This window comes from Pipistrellus kuhlii, unplaced genomic scaffold (assembly GCF_014108245.1).
Source record: "Pipistrellus kuhlii isolate mPipKuh1 unplaced genomic scaffold, mPipKuh1.p scaffold_m20_p_10, whole genome shotgun sequence".
Classification (NCBI taxonomy): domain Eukaryota; kingdom Metazoa; phylum Chordata; class Mammalia; order Chiroptera; family Vespertilionidae; genus Pipistrellus; species Pipistrellus kuhlii.
In genome coordinates, this window is record NW_023425405.1 from 45,493,699 (window position 1) to 45,510,125 (window position 16,427).

The 16,427-nt window shown below is 36.1% G+C and overlaps 1 protein-coding gene across 8 annotated transcripts in view; it reads left to right on the forward strand.

Annotated features, from left to right (window-relative positions):
- CACNA2D1 (calcium voltage-gated channel auxiliary subunit alpha2delta 1) overlaps window positions 1–16,427 on the forward strand; it is a 337,271-nt gene that overhangs the window by 242,367 nt on the left and 78,477 nt on the right. For all 8 annotated transcript variants that reach the window (XM_036429577.2, XM_036429576.2, XM_036429578.2 and 5 more), the window contains exons 10-11: window positions 204–303; window positions 14,343–14,501. In XM_036429577.2, the coding sequence (XP_036285470.1) occupies window positions 204–303; window positions 14,343–14,501 (259 nt within the window). The remainder of the gene's footprint in view (window positions 1–203; window positions 304–14,342; window positions 14,502–16,427) is intronic.

Genomic DNA, 16,427 nt, shown 5'->3' on the forward strand with positions numbered 1-16,427 from the left:
GAAATATATATTTTCCAATGTTATATTAAAAGATTTATTCCTACACTATTAAAAATATGACTTTTTCTACTGATTTTTTTAAAGACAAAATTATTAGAATATTATATAAAGATCTAGAGCCAGTACATAAGTTTCCTTTACTTAAAGTGTCTGATTTTGATTAAGTAGATGGTCATTAACATGCATGCACTCATTTTTTATAGGAGTGGAAGTGTTAGTGGGTTGACGCTTAAATTGATCCGAACGTCTGTCTCCGAAATGTTGGAAACCCTCTCAGATGATGATTTTGTGAATGTAGCTTCAGTAAGTATAAGATGACTGGGCTTATGCAGTCATCTCATTTTGGGGAAATTAAATCTGCAATTTCTATCTCCTGTGACTTTAAAATACTCTGTAGTGTTTTATTATGGACAGGCTGAGATATTTCTGATCTGTTACAAGACTATCTCACTGATCTATTCCTATCTTGTTACTAATTTTCCTTTATTTCTTCACCAAGGTCCTTTCTCAATGTCTAAGGCTTTACTCACAAAGTAATTGAAGGAAAAAACATTACACATATTCTCCTTTACTCAGAGAAGCTTAGCCAGGTGGCATGAACCCTTTTACTCATTGATGTCATTGAAACTCTTAATAAAATTTATTTTTCAATTTAACAAGAGAACCAATAGATATTTGAATGTGCTTCTTTTAGAGTTTTCTTTCCCCAGAACCATCTTAGACCTCCCTGTTCATAGTGTACTGAACTCTGAAACAAGTGAGATAGAACAAAATAAATGGTACAATGTCTCATTTTAATCCATAGAAGTGAGGCAAAAATGTCCTGGCTGATGATTGATGGATGTAATTTCCCATTTGAAGTGGATATATTCCTAGAGCTGAACGCGAAGGAAGAGGAATTTGTGGTGAGGTCATTTTGTGTGGAATGCAGGAGAATGGCTTTGCCTCTGAAACCACTGGCAGGAAGAAGTTCAAGCACGTTGCCTGCCATAGATTTTTCCCCTTTAACTGAGAGGGCACCTTGGGTAGTGAAAGAGGTGGAAGGCAGGAGAATGGGGTATAATCCCTTGTCAATCAGAGCTCCAGGTAACTAGATTAAAGGTATTTACTGAGAGGAAGATAATTAATCCTAAGGTGCTTTTAAGCATAATATCCCCAGCTAAGGGTATCTATGAAGAATAGGACCCAGGATCAATGAAGGAAAACCCCCTGAAAAATGTCCATAGATGATATAACTCTCTGGTTAATAAATTGGAGCTAGTTCATAGTTTAACGAGTCCAGCTATACAAAGAACCCCTCAAACCTCTTATTGAGACTTCTTTTCATCTGTCTATGTTTTCTGGAGCTACCATATAGAATGCCACAGACTGGATAGCTTAAACTACAGAAATGAATTTCCTGCTGAAACCGGTTTGGCTCAGTGGATAGAGCTTCAGCCTGCAAACTGAAGGGTCTAGGTTCGATTCTGGTCAAGGGCATATATCTTGGTTGTGGGCACATCCCCAGTAGGGGGCATGTAAGAGGCAGCTGATCAATGACTCTCATTAGATGTTTCTAACTATCTCCCTTCCTCTCTGTAAAAAAAATCAATAAAAGATATTGTTTAAAAAAAGAAAAGAAATGAATTTCCTCATAGTTCTGGGGGCCAGAAGTTCAAGATCAAGCTGCCAGTACAGTCTGTTTCCCCTGAGTTCTCTTTCCGTGGCTTGTAATAGCCACCTTCTTGCTTCCTCTTCACATAGTCACCTCTCAGTGTATGCAGACTTCTGGTGTCTCTTCCTCTTTTTATAAGGATACATGTCCCTATAAACGAACTGCCCCAGCTTAACTTAATCATCTGGTTGAAGTTCTTATCTTCAGACCCTGTTTCATTCTGAGATACTGGGTTTGGCACTTCAATATATGAATTTCAAGGGGACAGGATTCAGCCCATAATAACATCTGGGCACCACCTTCCATGTCCAGATGTTTTTCTGCTTGTGATGAACTTTTAGAAACCTTAGCTTGTCTGACCCCGTGTGTTACCTCACCATTTAGTCTGTAGCTCTCAAGAAAAGTGATTAGAAAAGACAGTCTTTTTATTTCATTTAAACATAAACAGCCATTGTGATGGTTGCTAACAAAATATATTTGACATCGCAAAATAGAAAGTCGTAAATTCAGTCCAGATTTGCCATATCTAAGTTTCTTTTGTTTAGGAACAGTAATTTTTATGCGTAAATCATGTAGGAGATGTCAGAATGAATGCTGCATCATTTCCTAGTGACTGTTGTTTTCCAGTGCTGTTTTTTTGGTTACAGAAAGGAAGCCTGCTGTTAGGCAAAGCTCAGATGCAAGCATTATTTAGCTGTTTTCCCACTAATCCAGTTATGTTTTGACAGAAGTATAAGGAGTAGATGATAGGAGCAGCAATTCAATTATAGCATGTTCTGCTTTACAGGCAAAATTTCAAATGTTGACAGGGGAGTGGAATTTGTTTACGAAAGTGAGGGAATTTGACATTTTAGGAATAAAGTTGTGAGCTAGTGGATAATGAAAGGAAAATGTATGCTGATTATGGGCAATGTGTGAAAAGTTAGCAACTGAACAAGGTTCTCATATAATTCCATAAAATGACATATCTCCTTACTTAAGAATTAGCAGCAAATATCAAGATGGTATTAAGGTTCCTTGAGTGCATTTTCTTCCAGAAAGCTTTTATAATTCATGCACATTGAAAAAAAAATGTTGGCTGTCTTTGATTAGTCATCAGAATGAAATAATCAAAATATAATTCCTTATAATAGCGTTGCTATTAGTTGTAAGAGATCATTTTCTTAATCCTCACCCAAGGATATGTTTTCATTGATTTTAGAGAGAGATGAAGGGGAAGAGAGCGAGTGAGAGAGAAACGTCAATGGGTTGTTTTCCATTCAGGCCCTGACCTCCGGCAATTGAAGTCCCAACCTACGTATGTGCCCTGACCTGGAGTCAACCCTTTGGTGTATGGGATGACGATCCAACCAACTGAACCCACCAGCCAGGGCTGAGAAACTTGTTTTTAAAGTAAACTCTCCACTTTCCCTAGATTGCAGTCATACCTAAATTGTGGTCAGTAAAGGACAGTTTTAGGAGTGACAATGTCTAAATGGTAGTGCAAAATGTTGAGTGAGGAACCACCACCATGTAGGAGCTGGGGAAGGGATGATCTCGACATGATGGCAACATTAGTAAAGGCTCACCTCTTGTTAAGTGACCTACTTCCCACTCTTCTCAGACAATTCTGCCTCTTGGACGTACTCATTGAATTGCATAGGGATTGTGCATAACCTTTTGGAACGACTAGTTCCATGACCTTATACTTGTTATGTGAGGCTTATGGATCTGTTCCTTCCTCCTTGAAAAGGACAGATCACATTTAACTTGTCAAAAAGCTGTTGAGCACTACATGCAAAATGCTTATTTATGGCAGTTGTTATTATTACCATCATATTCCTCTACTACGTTTCTAACAACTGCTGGGAGACAGTTCTTCATGAATCTGTCACATTTTTTCCAGGCTAAGCACTAACAGCCAATCTGCTCAGCTTCGTGTACATTCCAGGCAAGTGAAGGGAGAGCTGTCTTCTCCCCCCAGAAGAGGTTCACATTGCTGGGGAGGGAAGGTGCGGTCTCCCTTTGATGGGGATGATGGGCTGGGGCTTCCTCATGTGGGATCTCTTGCCTGAAACTTTTTAATGGCCAGTGCGATGAGCTCTGGCCCTTCTCTTATCCCCTGTGGGAATTGGGTTTGGGGTGCTAATAGGTCTCAGTCTGGTTTTTACTGCCTTTCGTCTCTCACCAGAGGACTTATATTTTGGGGGGACATCTCTGACATGGTAGAAGACTAACTCCTTTGCTTAAAAGTAGGATGAAATCTCACACCTGTTCCAGTTCTTGACCTGACAGTTTAACACCAACTAATGTCATTGGGGTTTGTTGAAATCTGCAGTTGCAAGAGAGAGATACGATTTGGATTGCTCCTTTTCCTATGAGCTTAGAACTTTTTTTTTTTTTCCCTTCTAAAATATGCCTCGTGGTTTTCTCATTTTAGGAACTTTTCTGCATATGATAATGAGCACAGTTGTCAGTTGTTGCCCAGTTTAAATTTAAAAGTTATTTTTATTTCCTTCCAAAGCAGGCCCTCATTTTGCCAGTGCTCGAGTAAAAGAAAAGCTATTTGGCATGCCGTTGCCGTTTTGCGACAAATGAATTCTGGGAGAGTAATTCCATTTCACATCTGATAAAATAGCCATCCATTTAGATTTCAGGAAAATTGTATGTTGATTCATATCTCATTCATGTCAACAAAGAAGAATATTGTAGTTTATACCCTTGATCCTCACAGTGGGGCTTGTGGCCAAGCAGCATGAGCAGCACCTGGCAGCTGGCTAGAAACCAGAATCTCAAACTCTGCCCCTGATCTCAGGATCCAGTGTCTGCAGTTAGGAAGTCTCCCGGGTGATTCCTCAGCGGCAGGAAAACCAAAGAATGGGGCTCATGAGGGAGGCACATTTTGCAGAGACCAGCGGGCATCTGTCTGGGCCTTGTTGTAACTAATCATGCTTATTCATGATTTAGATTTTAAGATCTTGGTATTTTATAGAATCACTAATACAATGGATATTTTTATTTTGTAGCCTTTTATTTTTGGGAGGGTGAAATAAAAAAAAAAATAAAACAGGAAGAAGGAGTAAAATTAAGCTCATTAAAAAAACCTGAAATTCCCTCTTTTCCATACTTTTAAATGTAAAGATGGGTGCTTTAAGAAGTTATCTTCTTTTAAATTACACAGAGAAGAAACTGAAGACTGTGAAGGAAAGACTGAAATAAAGGAGGAATTTAGGGATTATATAACAAGACAAGTAATCAAGGTTATTTAGTTAAAAAAAAAAGATTGCTAGAGGATAACTTAATTACTTTGGGAGTATAAGGAAAGTTTATAAGAAGGTGTGGACAAGCATGGTAAATATTTTTCCATTAATTATAAGGTGCAAGAAAGATGGCTTTGGTACTTAAAAATTAGTTGCATTTGGAGTTTTAGAAATAAGAAAGTAATACTCAAGGTGAGGCAGAGGGAATATTTCTAAAACTGGGCTATTATTTTTAAAATAAAAGCTATCAACTTATTTACTGGGGCTTGAAGGACTAGGTAAAGACTGCACGGCACCAGTAAGCACAGATGTATGTCATTACATGTTGGGTAAAATTTTCAAAGTGCATTTATTCATTTAATTTTAAGTAAAGGCAAAGAGATTGGCTAGGGCTAACCTGACCTATAGCCTAAGGTAACTCACAGTTATTTTAATTAAATTAAACTATCATATTTGCTATTTAATTATTTGGCAGGCTTAACTTTAAGAGAAATTAAAATATAAAGTGATAGTATTATAAGGTGGTTATTAGTAAACAGATAGACTTAAACCTTAATTTTTGAATAGCAAAATCCCATTTCAGCAAATTCTTGGTCATATATTCCATTATAATGTCTTTGTTATAGTGACAATTAACATGTTACGTTCTCTTCTACATTTCAGATACAAATATTGCCATTTGCTTTCCCTCACTTTTCTAGTATTTTGTTAAATGATTCATGTTTATTGTACCCTTCAAAATATATTCCCCAAATGTTTTTCACTCCTCATGAAATCTCTTCTGTTTAACCCTTTGGTCTACCGATAGGTATCTATTATTGTTATTAACTTATACCATATCAAAAGTACAAAATTTTTGGATGTGTATATTTCAAATTTATATTTTGGTCCCAATAGAACTGAATTAGATTGAATATAATTCCTTCAAATCTAGTTAGTATTTTTTTGTTGATCCCAGGTGATATTTCATGTTTAAAGGAACTTATTGGTAATGTTAATAACCTGTATCAAAATGCAAATAGAATACAGTAAAATGTCACTTGGACTTATGCAGAAATTTATTTACACTTTCAACAAAGTTACGATAGACTGAATTTTGAGTATGTTATGATTTAAGTTAATTGGAATATTTATTTTCAAATGAAGCCATTAAAATTTTTGATGGACCACCACAATTATAGGCAAACAGAAATTTTGTCTTGGTAATGTTATCAACATTTTTATTATTTTATTATAATAGTTGTCACTTTCTTTTGACACACAGGATTTATTATTCCTATTTATGTAATTTTTTTTCCTGATAGTTAAAATGATCAGATCTAGCTCTGGCCGGTGTGGCTCAGTTGGTTGGAGCATTGTCCTGTACACCAAAAGGTGGTGGGTTCAATTCCTGCTCAGGACACATACCTAGATTGCAGGTTCCATCGCCAGTCAGGGGAGCATACAGGAGACAACCAATTCATGTTTCTCTCTCACCTTAATGTTTCTCTCTCCTTTTCTCTCTTTTCTCTCTCCTTCACTGCCTCCCCCTCATCCTTCCTCTCCCTTCTGGTCTCTGTAAAAAAAAACAAAAACATATCTTCTGGTGAGAGTTAAAAAAAATTATTAAATTTAATTACCTGATTTTATAATTTGAGGAACTTTCCCTTTGATTTCAGAAAGGAAGAACCTAAAGCTCAGAACAGAGAATTTAATAAAATGTGACTATTGATGCTTATTATTAGCAGTACCTGAACTAGTCCTGCTTTTCCTAAATTGAATTAAAAAGTGGAAAAGTTTTTATTTTTATTTTTATCAAACTCTATTTTTTATGCAGTAAAACCAAGAAACCACAGCAAAGACATTCCATTTTGTCTCCAACTATGGATGGCCCCATATTCTGGTTTTCCCTGAATGGAGATTAATAATAGAATTAAAATCAAATTTACAACATTAGCAAAACTCACAAATTACCTAGTAGTACTTTTTAAAAATTTATATTTTTTTAATTGATTTCAGAGAAGAAGAGGGAGAGAGAGATGGAAACATCAATGATGAGAGAAAATCACTGATTGGTTGCCTCCCTCATATCCCTGACTGGGGATTGAGACCACAACCCTGGAATGTGCCCTTGACCTGAATCAAACTTGGGATCCTTCAGTCCAACAAGCCAAACAGGCTAGGGCCGTAGTAGTACTTTTAATAATATATTTAGGATCTGCATTTTTTTTAAAAAAAGGAAAGAATATATGAGATATATGTAGAATAGTTGAAATGGAAATACAGTTATAAATGTGAAATTAATAATTCTTTCTGGATTGAAAAGCTGACTCGTGTGAATATGTCAGTTTTTTTCAAGTTGATTGGTAAATGCAATTTTAATTTTACAAAAAAAAGTTCCAAAGTTCAATAGGAAGACAACTGAGCAAAAAGTGACAAGGTATGGCAGCTTGCTCTTCTGGTATATATTGAAAATGATTAGACACCGTAGATAAGAGTGTGTCAGGTGCTTGAGTTATAAGTAGAGCTCTGACTCTGTTTCTGCCTCATTCTAAGCCTCATTTTCTCAACTTTATAATGAAAATCATATTAAAAATAAAACATTAAGCTTGGTGAAGGTCAGTTGAATTAATACACATAAAATGCTTAGCTTGGCTCAGTTGTTATCCTCAGTATATTTTGGCTAATATTTTTATTAATATTACAAATAAGTTGGTGAAATGATGGAAAGAGTAAAAGGACTAAAAATACTAGAAATGTATCTAAATTTGAATTGATTATAAAAGAATGGATCATAGACCCATAATTATTCAAAAAAAAAAAAAAGGAAAATTGGTTATTTGAGAAAACACACAGCTAAATGTAATTGTCACCTCATACTTTTGGGGGAAATAAACTTCAACATGACTAAATACTGAAATGTAAAATAAGTAACCAAAAACATCAAATACGAGTAAAGACCATAAATGAATATTTTCCTGATTGGTTTATGGTTTTCTAAGCATAGAATTACTTTAAGAATTCATAATAAATGGGTAAAAGTTAAAAGCTAATTAACAAAGTGAAAAATAGGACTTATATTTTAATAGATTATATGAAAATTAATCCATGAGAAAAATTTTACTTCTTAGCCATCAAGGAAATTTAAGTAATTAAATGTTGAATTATCCTCTTTAATATAATTTAGCAATTAAAGTATTAAGTGCTTATGAAGGTGAAGTAAGATTTTTATGCATATTATTGTATATTGATTCAGTATTTCTGGAAAGTAATTTGGCAATAGATAAAGAACCTTAAAGTGATTCTTAACTGGGAATATGAATGCATGTATATGAATAAGTGTTATCAGCTCTTTTCTTTGGATTTTATAACAATTTTATTATATTTTCTAGTTTACAAACATCCTATTAAAAATAGAAAAATCAACATAACTAAACTGTATTTTTAATAGGAATAAAAGTTAACTAATATTTTCAAGATCACAGTTTGTGTTCACTTTTATTTTTTTCCTGCATTGCCCTCTGGTGTCCAAAATATGGATAGCTTCTGTTACCATAATTTGGTAATTGTGTTTACTTAATATGCAAAATTGCATTGTTTACAATATATAATTTAGTAATTCATTTAAATTAATTATGCTATCTAATTTAAATTATGTAAAGAAGTTTACTCATATTGTATAATTCTTAAACATACCCATACCCATGTTCCAAAGTAGGCCAGTCTAGATTTGAGTTCTCGTTTTTGCTGATATCAACTGCACAGCTTGAGTCCACACTTTTCCTCTATTTCTTTTACATGCAAAAGAGAGAGAGAGAGAGAGAGAGAGAGAGAGAGAGAGAGAGAGAGAGAGAGAGAGATAAAAGATCATTAGAACATGTTCTAAGGAAAAATTTATATATAGAACAAGTTTTTAAAAATCAAGGAATTATAAATGGTGTTCAGTTTTCCAATTGGAGAATGCTTTACGACAAAGTACCCTAAAGTAGTTCTGACTTTATAGGAGTTTAGAATCCATGATGAGGTAAAGGAGTGGGAATTAAAGAAAGCTGAGTGATCAGACACATATTAAATAGGCCACTTCTCTTTCTCTGCTGTTCTAAGTGGAAGAAATCCCCTTTGGGGTTTTACTTTTAGTTCTTAATGTTTTAAGGTAAACTGTGATCCCACCAACCTTTCACAGGGAAACTTGGTGTTCCACGAAGGTGTATTACAGATGCCACTCCTGGACACAGTTACTTTCCAGGACCTTGATGTTCTCTGGCTGTTGGTGTATATCAAGGCCAGCATTTTATGGTTTGTATCCCAGATTAATCCAGTGGGCAACAGAGCTGCTCCAGGAATATTTTTTAGAATGGTTTCTTATTTAGTAGAGGACATAGAACATAAATAGATACAGCCCTCACAAAACCAAGAGTTTAGGATACCTCGTTTGAGAACTTAAGAGTTTGCTTTGGACCTAAAGTATCTTTTATTTTTTGATGTGTGTACTTGACTGTGGTATTTAATAGGAATGTTCTTTGAAATTTACTCATCATGATTATCTCAGAGAATGTCTTTAAATATTAAACTAATGTTTGAGGGACCCTTGCAACATCCTGTTAGTGAACTTTATTGAAAGTTCAATAAGCTGGTATCGTTTATCTCAATCTCATGCATCTAGGAATCCTTTCTGATTTTGCTATTGATTATACTAATGTTTTTACTAAATTTTTTTTAAAGGATAGAGTTATAATTGATTTAGCATCTGTATGCTGGCATCTACTTTATGCTAGGTGTTTTATACTCATTTTCATTTGACTATTTTAATAGTGTCTGTTTGGAAAGACTACTTATGTTTGTGATAGAGAAATATAAACACATATTACACAGGTAAAAATATAGTCACTACACTAATAAGTTTATATCTTGATTATTGATCAGCATTTTGGACCATCTTCTAATTTTCTTAAATTCACTTCCTATATTTAGTAAATATTTATAGTATACCTATTATATATCAAACATTGAGGATGCAATGTAGGATGACCATTTTCTTTGGCCATGTGGAAGAGTCATTCAAGATGCCATGCAAAGAAATATGAAATGATAACTAAGATATGTTCTTATAAAAAATATGAATCTAGGCCTAAGAAAGCTTATTATGGCATGACTTGTCCCAGTCAGGGAAAGGCATGAAAGCCTTTGCTCAGGAAACAATGTGGAGGTAAGTGGGATAACCAAGTGTAGAGGAGAGGCGGAGGGCTGTAGGCAGAAGGAAGAGGATACGTGAAAGAGAAATGAATGTCCAAGTGCCAGAGCACAGATGCAAAGTCCCTCATGGTTTCTAGGCAGATGCTCACATTACCCCCCACGCTTTCCCTGTTTCAGATGCTCACGGAGATTTTGCTCAACAATTCCAAAAGGAACCTACCTGCTTGGATTTGGGGGAGGTCAGGGAAGGAATCAGTGTGATGTTAGCTTGAATCTGACTCTGTTGGGTTAAAGATGCATCTTTAAAGAAGTATTTTTTATTATTATTATATTTTTTATTGATTTTTCACAGAGAGAAAGATAGAGTTAAAAACATGGATGAGAAACATCCATCAGCTGCCTCCTGTATGCCCCCTACTGGGGATGTGCTTGCAACCAAGGTACATGTCCTTGTCCGGAATAGAACCAAGTACCCTTCAGTCCCCAGGCCGACGCTCTATCCACTGAGCCAAACCGGTTAGGGCAAGAAGTATTTTATTTATAGATGATAAAAGCAGGGCTCATTAAATCTATTTTCACTCACCATATACTATTTCAAAGTTTTACACAGTTATGTTATTAAACTTTTGCCTTAACAGTTTTTAATATACATGTGGTTTATATATTAAACATGTGATTCATAAAATAAAATCTAGGCATGTGTTACTGAAGACTACTATTTTAGTTCATGAAAATAAACCTGGTTTATTTTTCTATTCTAAAAGTAGATGAATATCAGATGTCTATGAAATGTGTACTTACCTAAGATAGACTTTTAAATGTATTGTCCCTTTCCTTGGGAGAATAAGAATTGCTATATGGACTTAAATGTGGTAAGTTCTTTCTTGCATTATTTATGAGTTTTATTATGAATATAATTGTAGTCTTTCTGATGTACACCACTGAATTTATATTTAATGAATTAAATTTACATTTAATCAGTTTGTGTTAAAGTGATTTAATGAGATGTTTCACTTTCCTGTTTAAAAGCAGGTCAAGGTCAATCAGAAGACTCAGGTCTATACATTATTCAATACTCATTTTCTACATAACATAATTTTATGGTGTCTAGTTTAACTAAATCAGTTAATAACATTTCCTATAACTATACCTAATAATTTTCTACAGTTAAATATTTTGCTATTAATATATTGGCAAATTTTTTTACTTTCTAACATGGTAATTCTCATTTAAAAAAAATATTTTAAATGGTCTTTTAGGCTGAGACTGGTTTGACTCAGTAGATAAAGCTTCGGCCTGCGGACTGAAAGGTCCCAGGTTCGATTCTGGTCAAGGGCATGTACCTTGGTTGCGGGCACATCCCCACTAGGGGGTGTGCAAGAGGCAGCTGATCCGTGACTCTCTCTCATCAATGTTTCTAGCTCTCTATCCCTCTCTCTTCCTCTCTGTGAAAAATCAATAAAATATATACTTTTTCAAAATGGTCTTTTAGGAGAATGGACACACACACACACACACTCAGAGAAACATGTATGTGTGAGAGAAAATTGATCGATCAATCCCTGATTGGGGTTCAAACCTAAAACCTAAGAATGTGCCCTGACTGGGAATCGAGCTGCCACCTTTGGTACAAGGGATGGCGCTTCAACCAACTGAGCCACACCAGCCACAGCCTCCCATTCTTTTATTGTCAAAATAAAACATGTAGATTAAAATTGCGCCATATTATCAAAGACTGGAAAGTAATGAACGAGGCAGTGGGAGTTAAAACATTCAAATTTATAGACAACAGTAAAATATACTGGAAGTTTATTCTCATATATATGATGAACCTGAAAGTAGTGTTCACTGTTAAGGTAAGAACTTAAAGTACCTGTGTAGGACATTTTACTTGTTATTAATATCTACTTCCTCCAAACCATCTCTCCTCTTACTTCACCCTGATGACCTTGCCTCATTGTTCACTGGGGACAAAAACTGTCATCTGTTTAACACCCAACCTACACATCCCCATTATCTGTGCTCGGCCCTCACTCTTCTTTCCTAGAACAGGTAGTCAACACACATTTTCCTGAAGGATCATTGCTATAGCTGCCAGCTGTATTCCCTCTTTCCCCACCTTCACAAGAACTTTTATTTTTTTTATATTTTTCTACAGCATGTTCCAAAGAAATGTATACACATTTTAACAGCTGATTCTGTTACATTTTGAAAATGAAATATAGTTTAATAAGCATTGCCTTTATAATAATTCAAAATGTGTATACATTTTTTGGGACACCCTAATTTTCTACATCTTTTTCTCCCTTTTCTCTTTACTATCGATCCTCTCTTGCTCTATTGAACCTTCATTTTAAAGAAGCCCTTCCTTGACCCCAGAGTTATGCTTACAGGCACTTCCCTCTCTTGCTTCTCTGCTTCCCACCCAGGGCTCTTTGAAGGTGATCCTCTGTACATGCTTCACCTCCTATAGTTCTGCAGCGCACTCCACTGAGCTCAGCCTGTACAGCCTGTTCCGCCTCATCTTCTCTGTCTGGAGCTGCAATGTCATCTTCTTGACTCTTTCTCTCTCTCATCATCTAAGGCAGTCCAACCCTCTCATTTCTTTCTTGTCTCCATGGGAACATAACTCTTACTCAGTTTTCTCAAGGGCTCTTCCCCTACTTTTAATTTATATGGTTTTAAACCCAATTTCTATGCTGAAGTTGTTTTTTGTTTGTTTTTTTAACTTTAACCAGAACTTCTTTTAAATGTTCTGATTTATTGACATCTCCATTTGCATATCTCCCTTGTATTGAAAGCTCACTCTGTTTCCTTTCCCTGTAAGTCCTCTAGCTGCTCCTCCAGCTCTCCAGCCACCCAGATGCCCATGTCAGAATCTACAAGCATTCAACAGACCACAAAAAAAAGGCAGTAAGCACCAACCATACGTGCCCCAAATCGAAAAGGTAATCATGATCACCAATTCCACCAAGCACTATGAAAGGAATTCACATAATTGGATATTTTCCAAAAAGAAAAGAACAATAGGAGTAACTGCAGTAGATCCAGAATACTGAGATGAGTATGAAGGACTTACACAAATAGCAGAGTTAATAAATGACAGGACGATCCTACTTCTCTCAGTATTCTGGATCTTACTGCAGTTACTCCTATTGTTCTTTTTGGGAAATATCCAATGAATTACGTGAATACCTTTTATAGTGCTTGGTGGAATTGGTGATGATTCTTACCTTTTCAGTTTGGGGCACGTATGGTTGGTGTTCATCTCTACTCTTACTGCCTCTTTGTTGACCAGGGACACATCCCTTCCAGCAGTAATTCTCAGCAGTGTTCGCTTGCCTCCAGATTTCACTGAATTCTGCAGAGAACCTCAATAGTGATAGTTCTAAAAACCTACCAGGTGTTCTTGTCACTTTCAGATTTCCTGTTTTAATCCCCATAGGAAGACTCGACTCTCAAATTTCAAAGTGATTAAACCTCTCTTCCTGTAACTCAGTGTACTATTTTTCCATCTAGCTTTTCCTTAAGAGCACAAGTAAAATACTCAGTTTCTCCCTTATCCTGCAAAGGCATCATCATTTCATTTCTGGATTCTGAAGACATTTCATTATATATTGGGGTTCTCTTCTTTCCTTTCTTCCTTCCTTCTTTTCTTTTCTTTTCTTTTCTTTTCTTTTCTTTCCTTTCCTTTCCTTTCCTTTCCTTTCCTTTCCTTTTCTTTTCTTTCCTTTCCTTTCCTTTCCTTTCCTTTCCTTTCCTTTCCTGTCCTGTCCTGTCCTGTCCTGTCCTGTCCTGTCCTGTCCTGTCCTGTCCTGTCCTGTCCTGTCCTGTCCTTTCCTTTCCTTTCCTGTCCTGTCCTTTCCTTTCCTGTCCTTTCCTTTCCTTTCCTGTCCTTTCCTGTCCTGTCCTTTCCTGTCCTGTCCTGTCCTGTCCTGTCCTGTCCTGTCCTGTCCTGTCCTGTCAGAATGCTCATAAAATTTGAGAGCTGGAAAGGATTGTATATAAATAAAATCCCAAATTTATAATCAAGGAAACCAGGCTTCGGGAGGTAAGTGACAGGCTCAGAGTTCCAATATAACTTCATAGCTTAGGTGAAAATTACTACTTGATCTTTGGTATACCTTTGTTACCAATCTATTCTACCTTTTTTCTTTTTTTTTCTTTTTTAAGAGAAAGTAATCCCCTGGGATTGAGAAGTACAAACAACAAATTCAAAGAAAATTACATGGTTGCTTTAAAGTTCATTTATATGTTCACTATTTTATCTTTTTCAGTTTAACAGCAACGCCCAGGATGTAAGCTGTTTTCAGCACCTTGTACAAGCAAATGTAAGAAACAAGAAAGTACTGAAAGATGCCGTGAATAATATCACAGCGAAAGGGATTACAGATTATAAGAAGGGCTTTAGCTTTGCTTTTGAACAGCTGCTTAATGTAAGTAGCAATACCAACCCCTTTTCTCTTTCATTATTGCACTGCAGTTGCTGAATGTCAATATCCTGAGAGTTAAAGCTACCTAGTGCTCTTTTTCATTTGTTTAGAAAGCGGATGTGTCCAGGCAGTAGAAATCTTTGAACTACTTTTATTTTTTTCTAAATCCAAATTCAAAAGGTATACAAAATGAATATTTTCTTGTCCTTTGTTATCTTCTATCATATTTTCAGAATAGGTTTAAAAACATATTAATAAGGTCATTTAATTTTGCATAAGCACTTAAAACTTAATTGGCATAATTAGAATATCATTTATTTTTCCTTCTATCAATTGCTACATTTTTTGGAAATTTGTTCTTTTAATCATCAAATAGTTAGTGGAAATATTTTAGTTTTAAACATCTACTTTGGGTATTTGAATTGTTCCTAAGTGTACAGAAAAGTCAAAATGGTAGGCAGTACATTGAGAGGGAAAATAAGTCCCAAGCAGGAATTCCTCAGGGAAGATTCCCCTGAACTAATCACCACCCATCCATGTATGCAATGAGACTATTGAACACTGGCTGCCTACTCCCTGACACCGTGGACTGTATTTTCAAATGGCCGTGCCATCCTTTTCATTCTGAACCAGTTGAGAGCAGGAGTTGTATTTTTCACATGCAGTTATGTATCTCTCAAGAGACTGTGTTTTCACCCTGTTTGAGAGAGAGGACCTAACCGTTCTCCTGTGCCTTGGTTTTTTTCCACTTATACAGTGGAGGTCACCATCACATGTACATCAGACGGTTGTGGACAGGGTTGTTTACAGTACCTGACACACAGTAATCCTGGTGTACTGTAAGCTGTTGGGCTGGTGTTGGAGTTAAGATCATGATTACTATAATAATGACTAGTAACATGGCTGGTACAGAATCAGCACGTAATTCCTAATGTTATTTGCTGAATCAGAAAAGCCCTTACAGGTGGTCTTTTCTTCAAATTTGACTTTGTTGTACCCTAAGTGAATCTTCTAAACAGTTTTTGAGATGTCTGATCAGTTGGTCCATCCATTTGGTTCATTCAAGCCAATATTTGTGAGTGTCGCACAATTTCCTGTCACAGCACCAGAGCTGGAATTACAGAAATAATCCAGACCATCTATTCTTGAGAAGCTCCAGCATACACTAAACCATTAACCCAGTTCAAAGAGTTAGGGCCATCATGGGGCATTCCGAGTATGCTTCTGGAACAGCATGGAGGAGGAATTCAGTTTACCCACAGGGCATCGGGAAGGTGTGGCCTTCCCTTGAAAACAGGATTTTTGAGCAGTGAGTAGAATCTGGGTAGGTAGCCAATAGAGGGTAAATCATTTAAGATAAAAAGAACTGCATGGACAATTGCCAGATTTACATGGAACCTTGCGGGGATTGCAGGCTGTTTGGCCATGGCTGGGGCATAGCAATATAGGAGCAGGATGGAAATGGAAAGACCATGAATTGTCAGTTAATGACGTGTTTAGGAGCCAACAAAATGGCAATGCTATGGAAATGACATGCTCTAACTAGTGTTTGGGGTTAAGCTATGGTAGAAATCCTGGTGTTGGAATAGGAGTGACAGGGTAACTGGACTAGGGAAAAAGGTTGGTGAGTGGCAGGAGGGATTTGGGTGACTCTAAGTTCTTTTAAGGAGATTACTAAATAGATAATGGCACAGGAATCTAGATAGAGGGAAGATGAGGGTAGAAAGAGCTCAGTTTGTTATGTTGACTGTTAGATAAGCAAGGGAGGAGATGGAAAGGCAAAGCAGATCAGCCCTGCAGTTTGAAGGGAAGTTCTATTTGGTAAAAGCGCATGCTTGTTAAATGATGTATGTTCACTAACAAAAATATGAAAACTGAAAACTTCAAAATTCAAATATAATTGGCCATTAGATCCAGATATATCCTTTC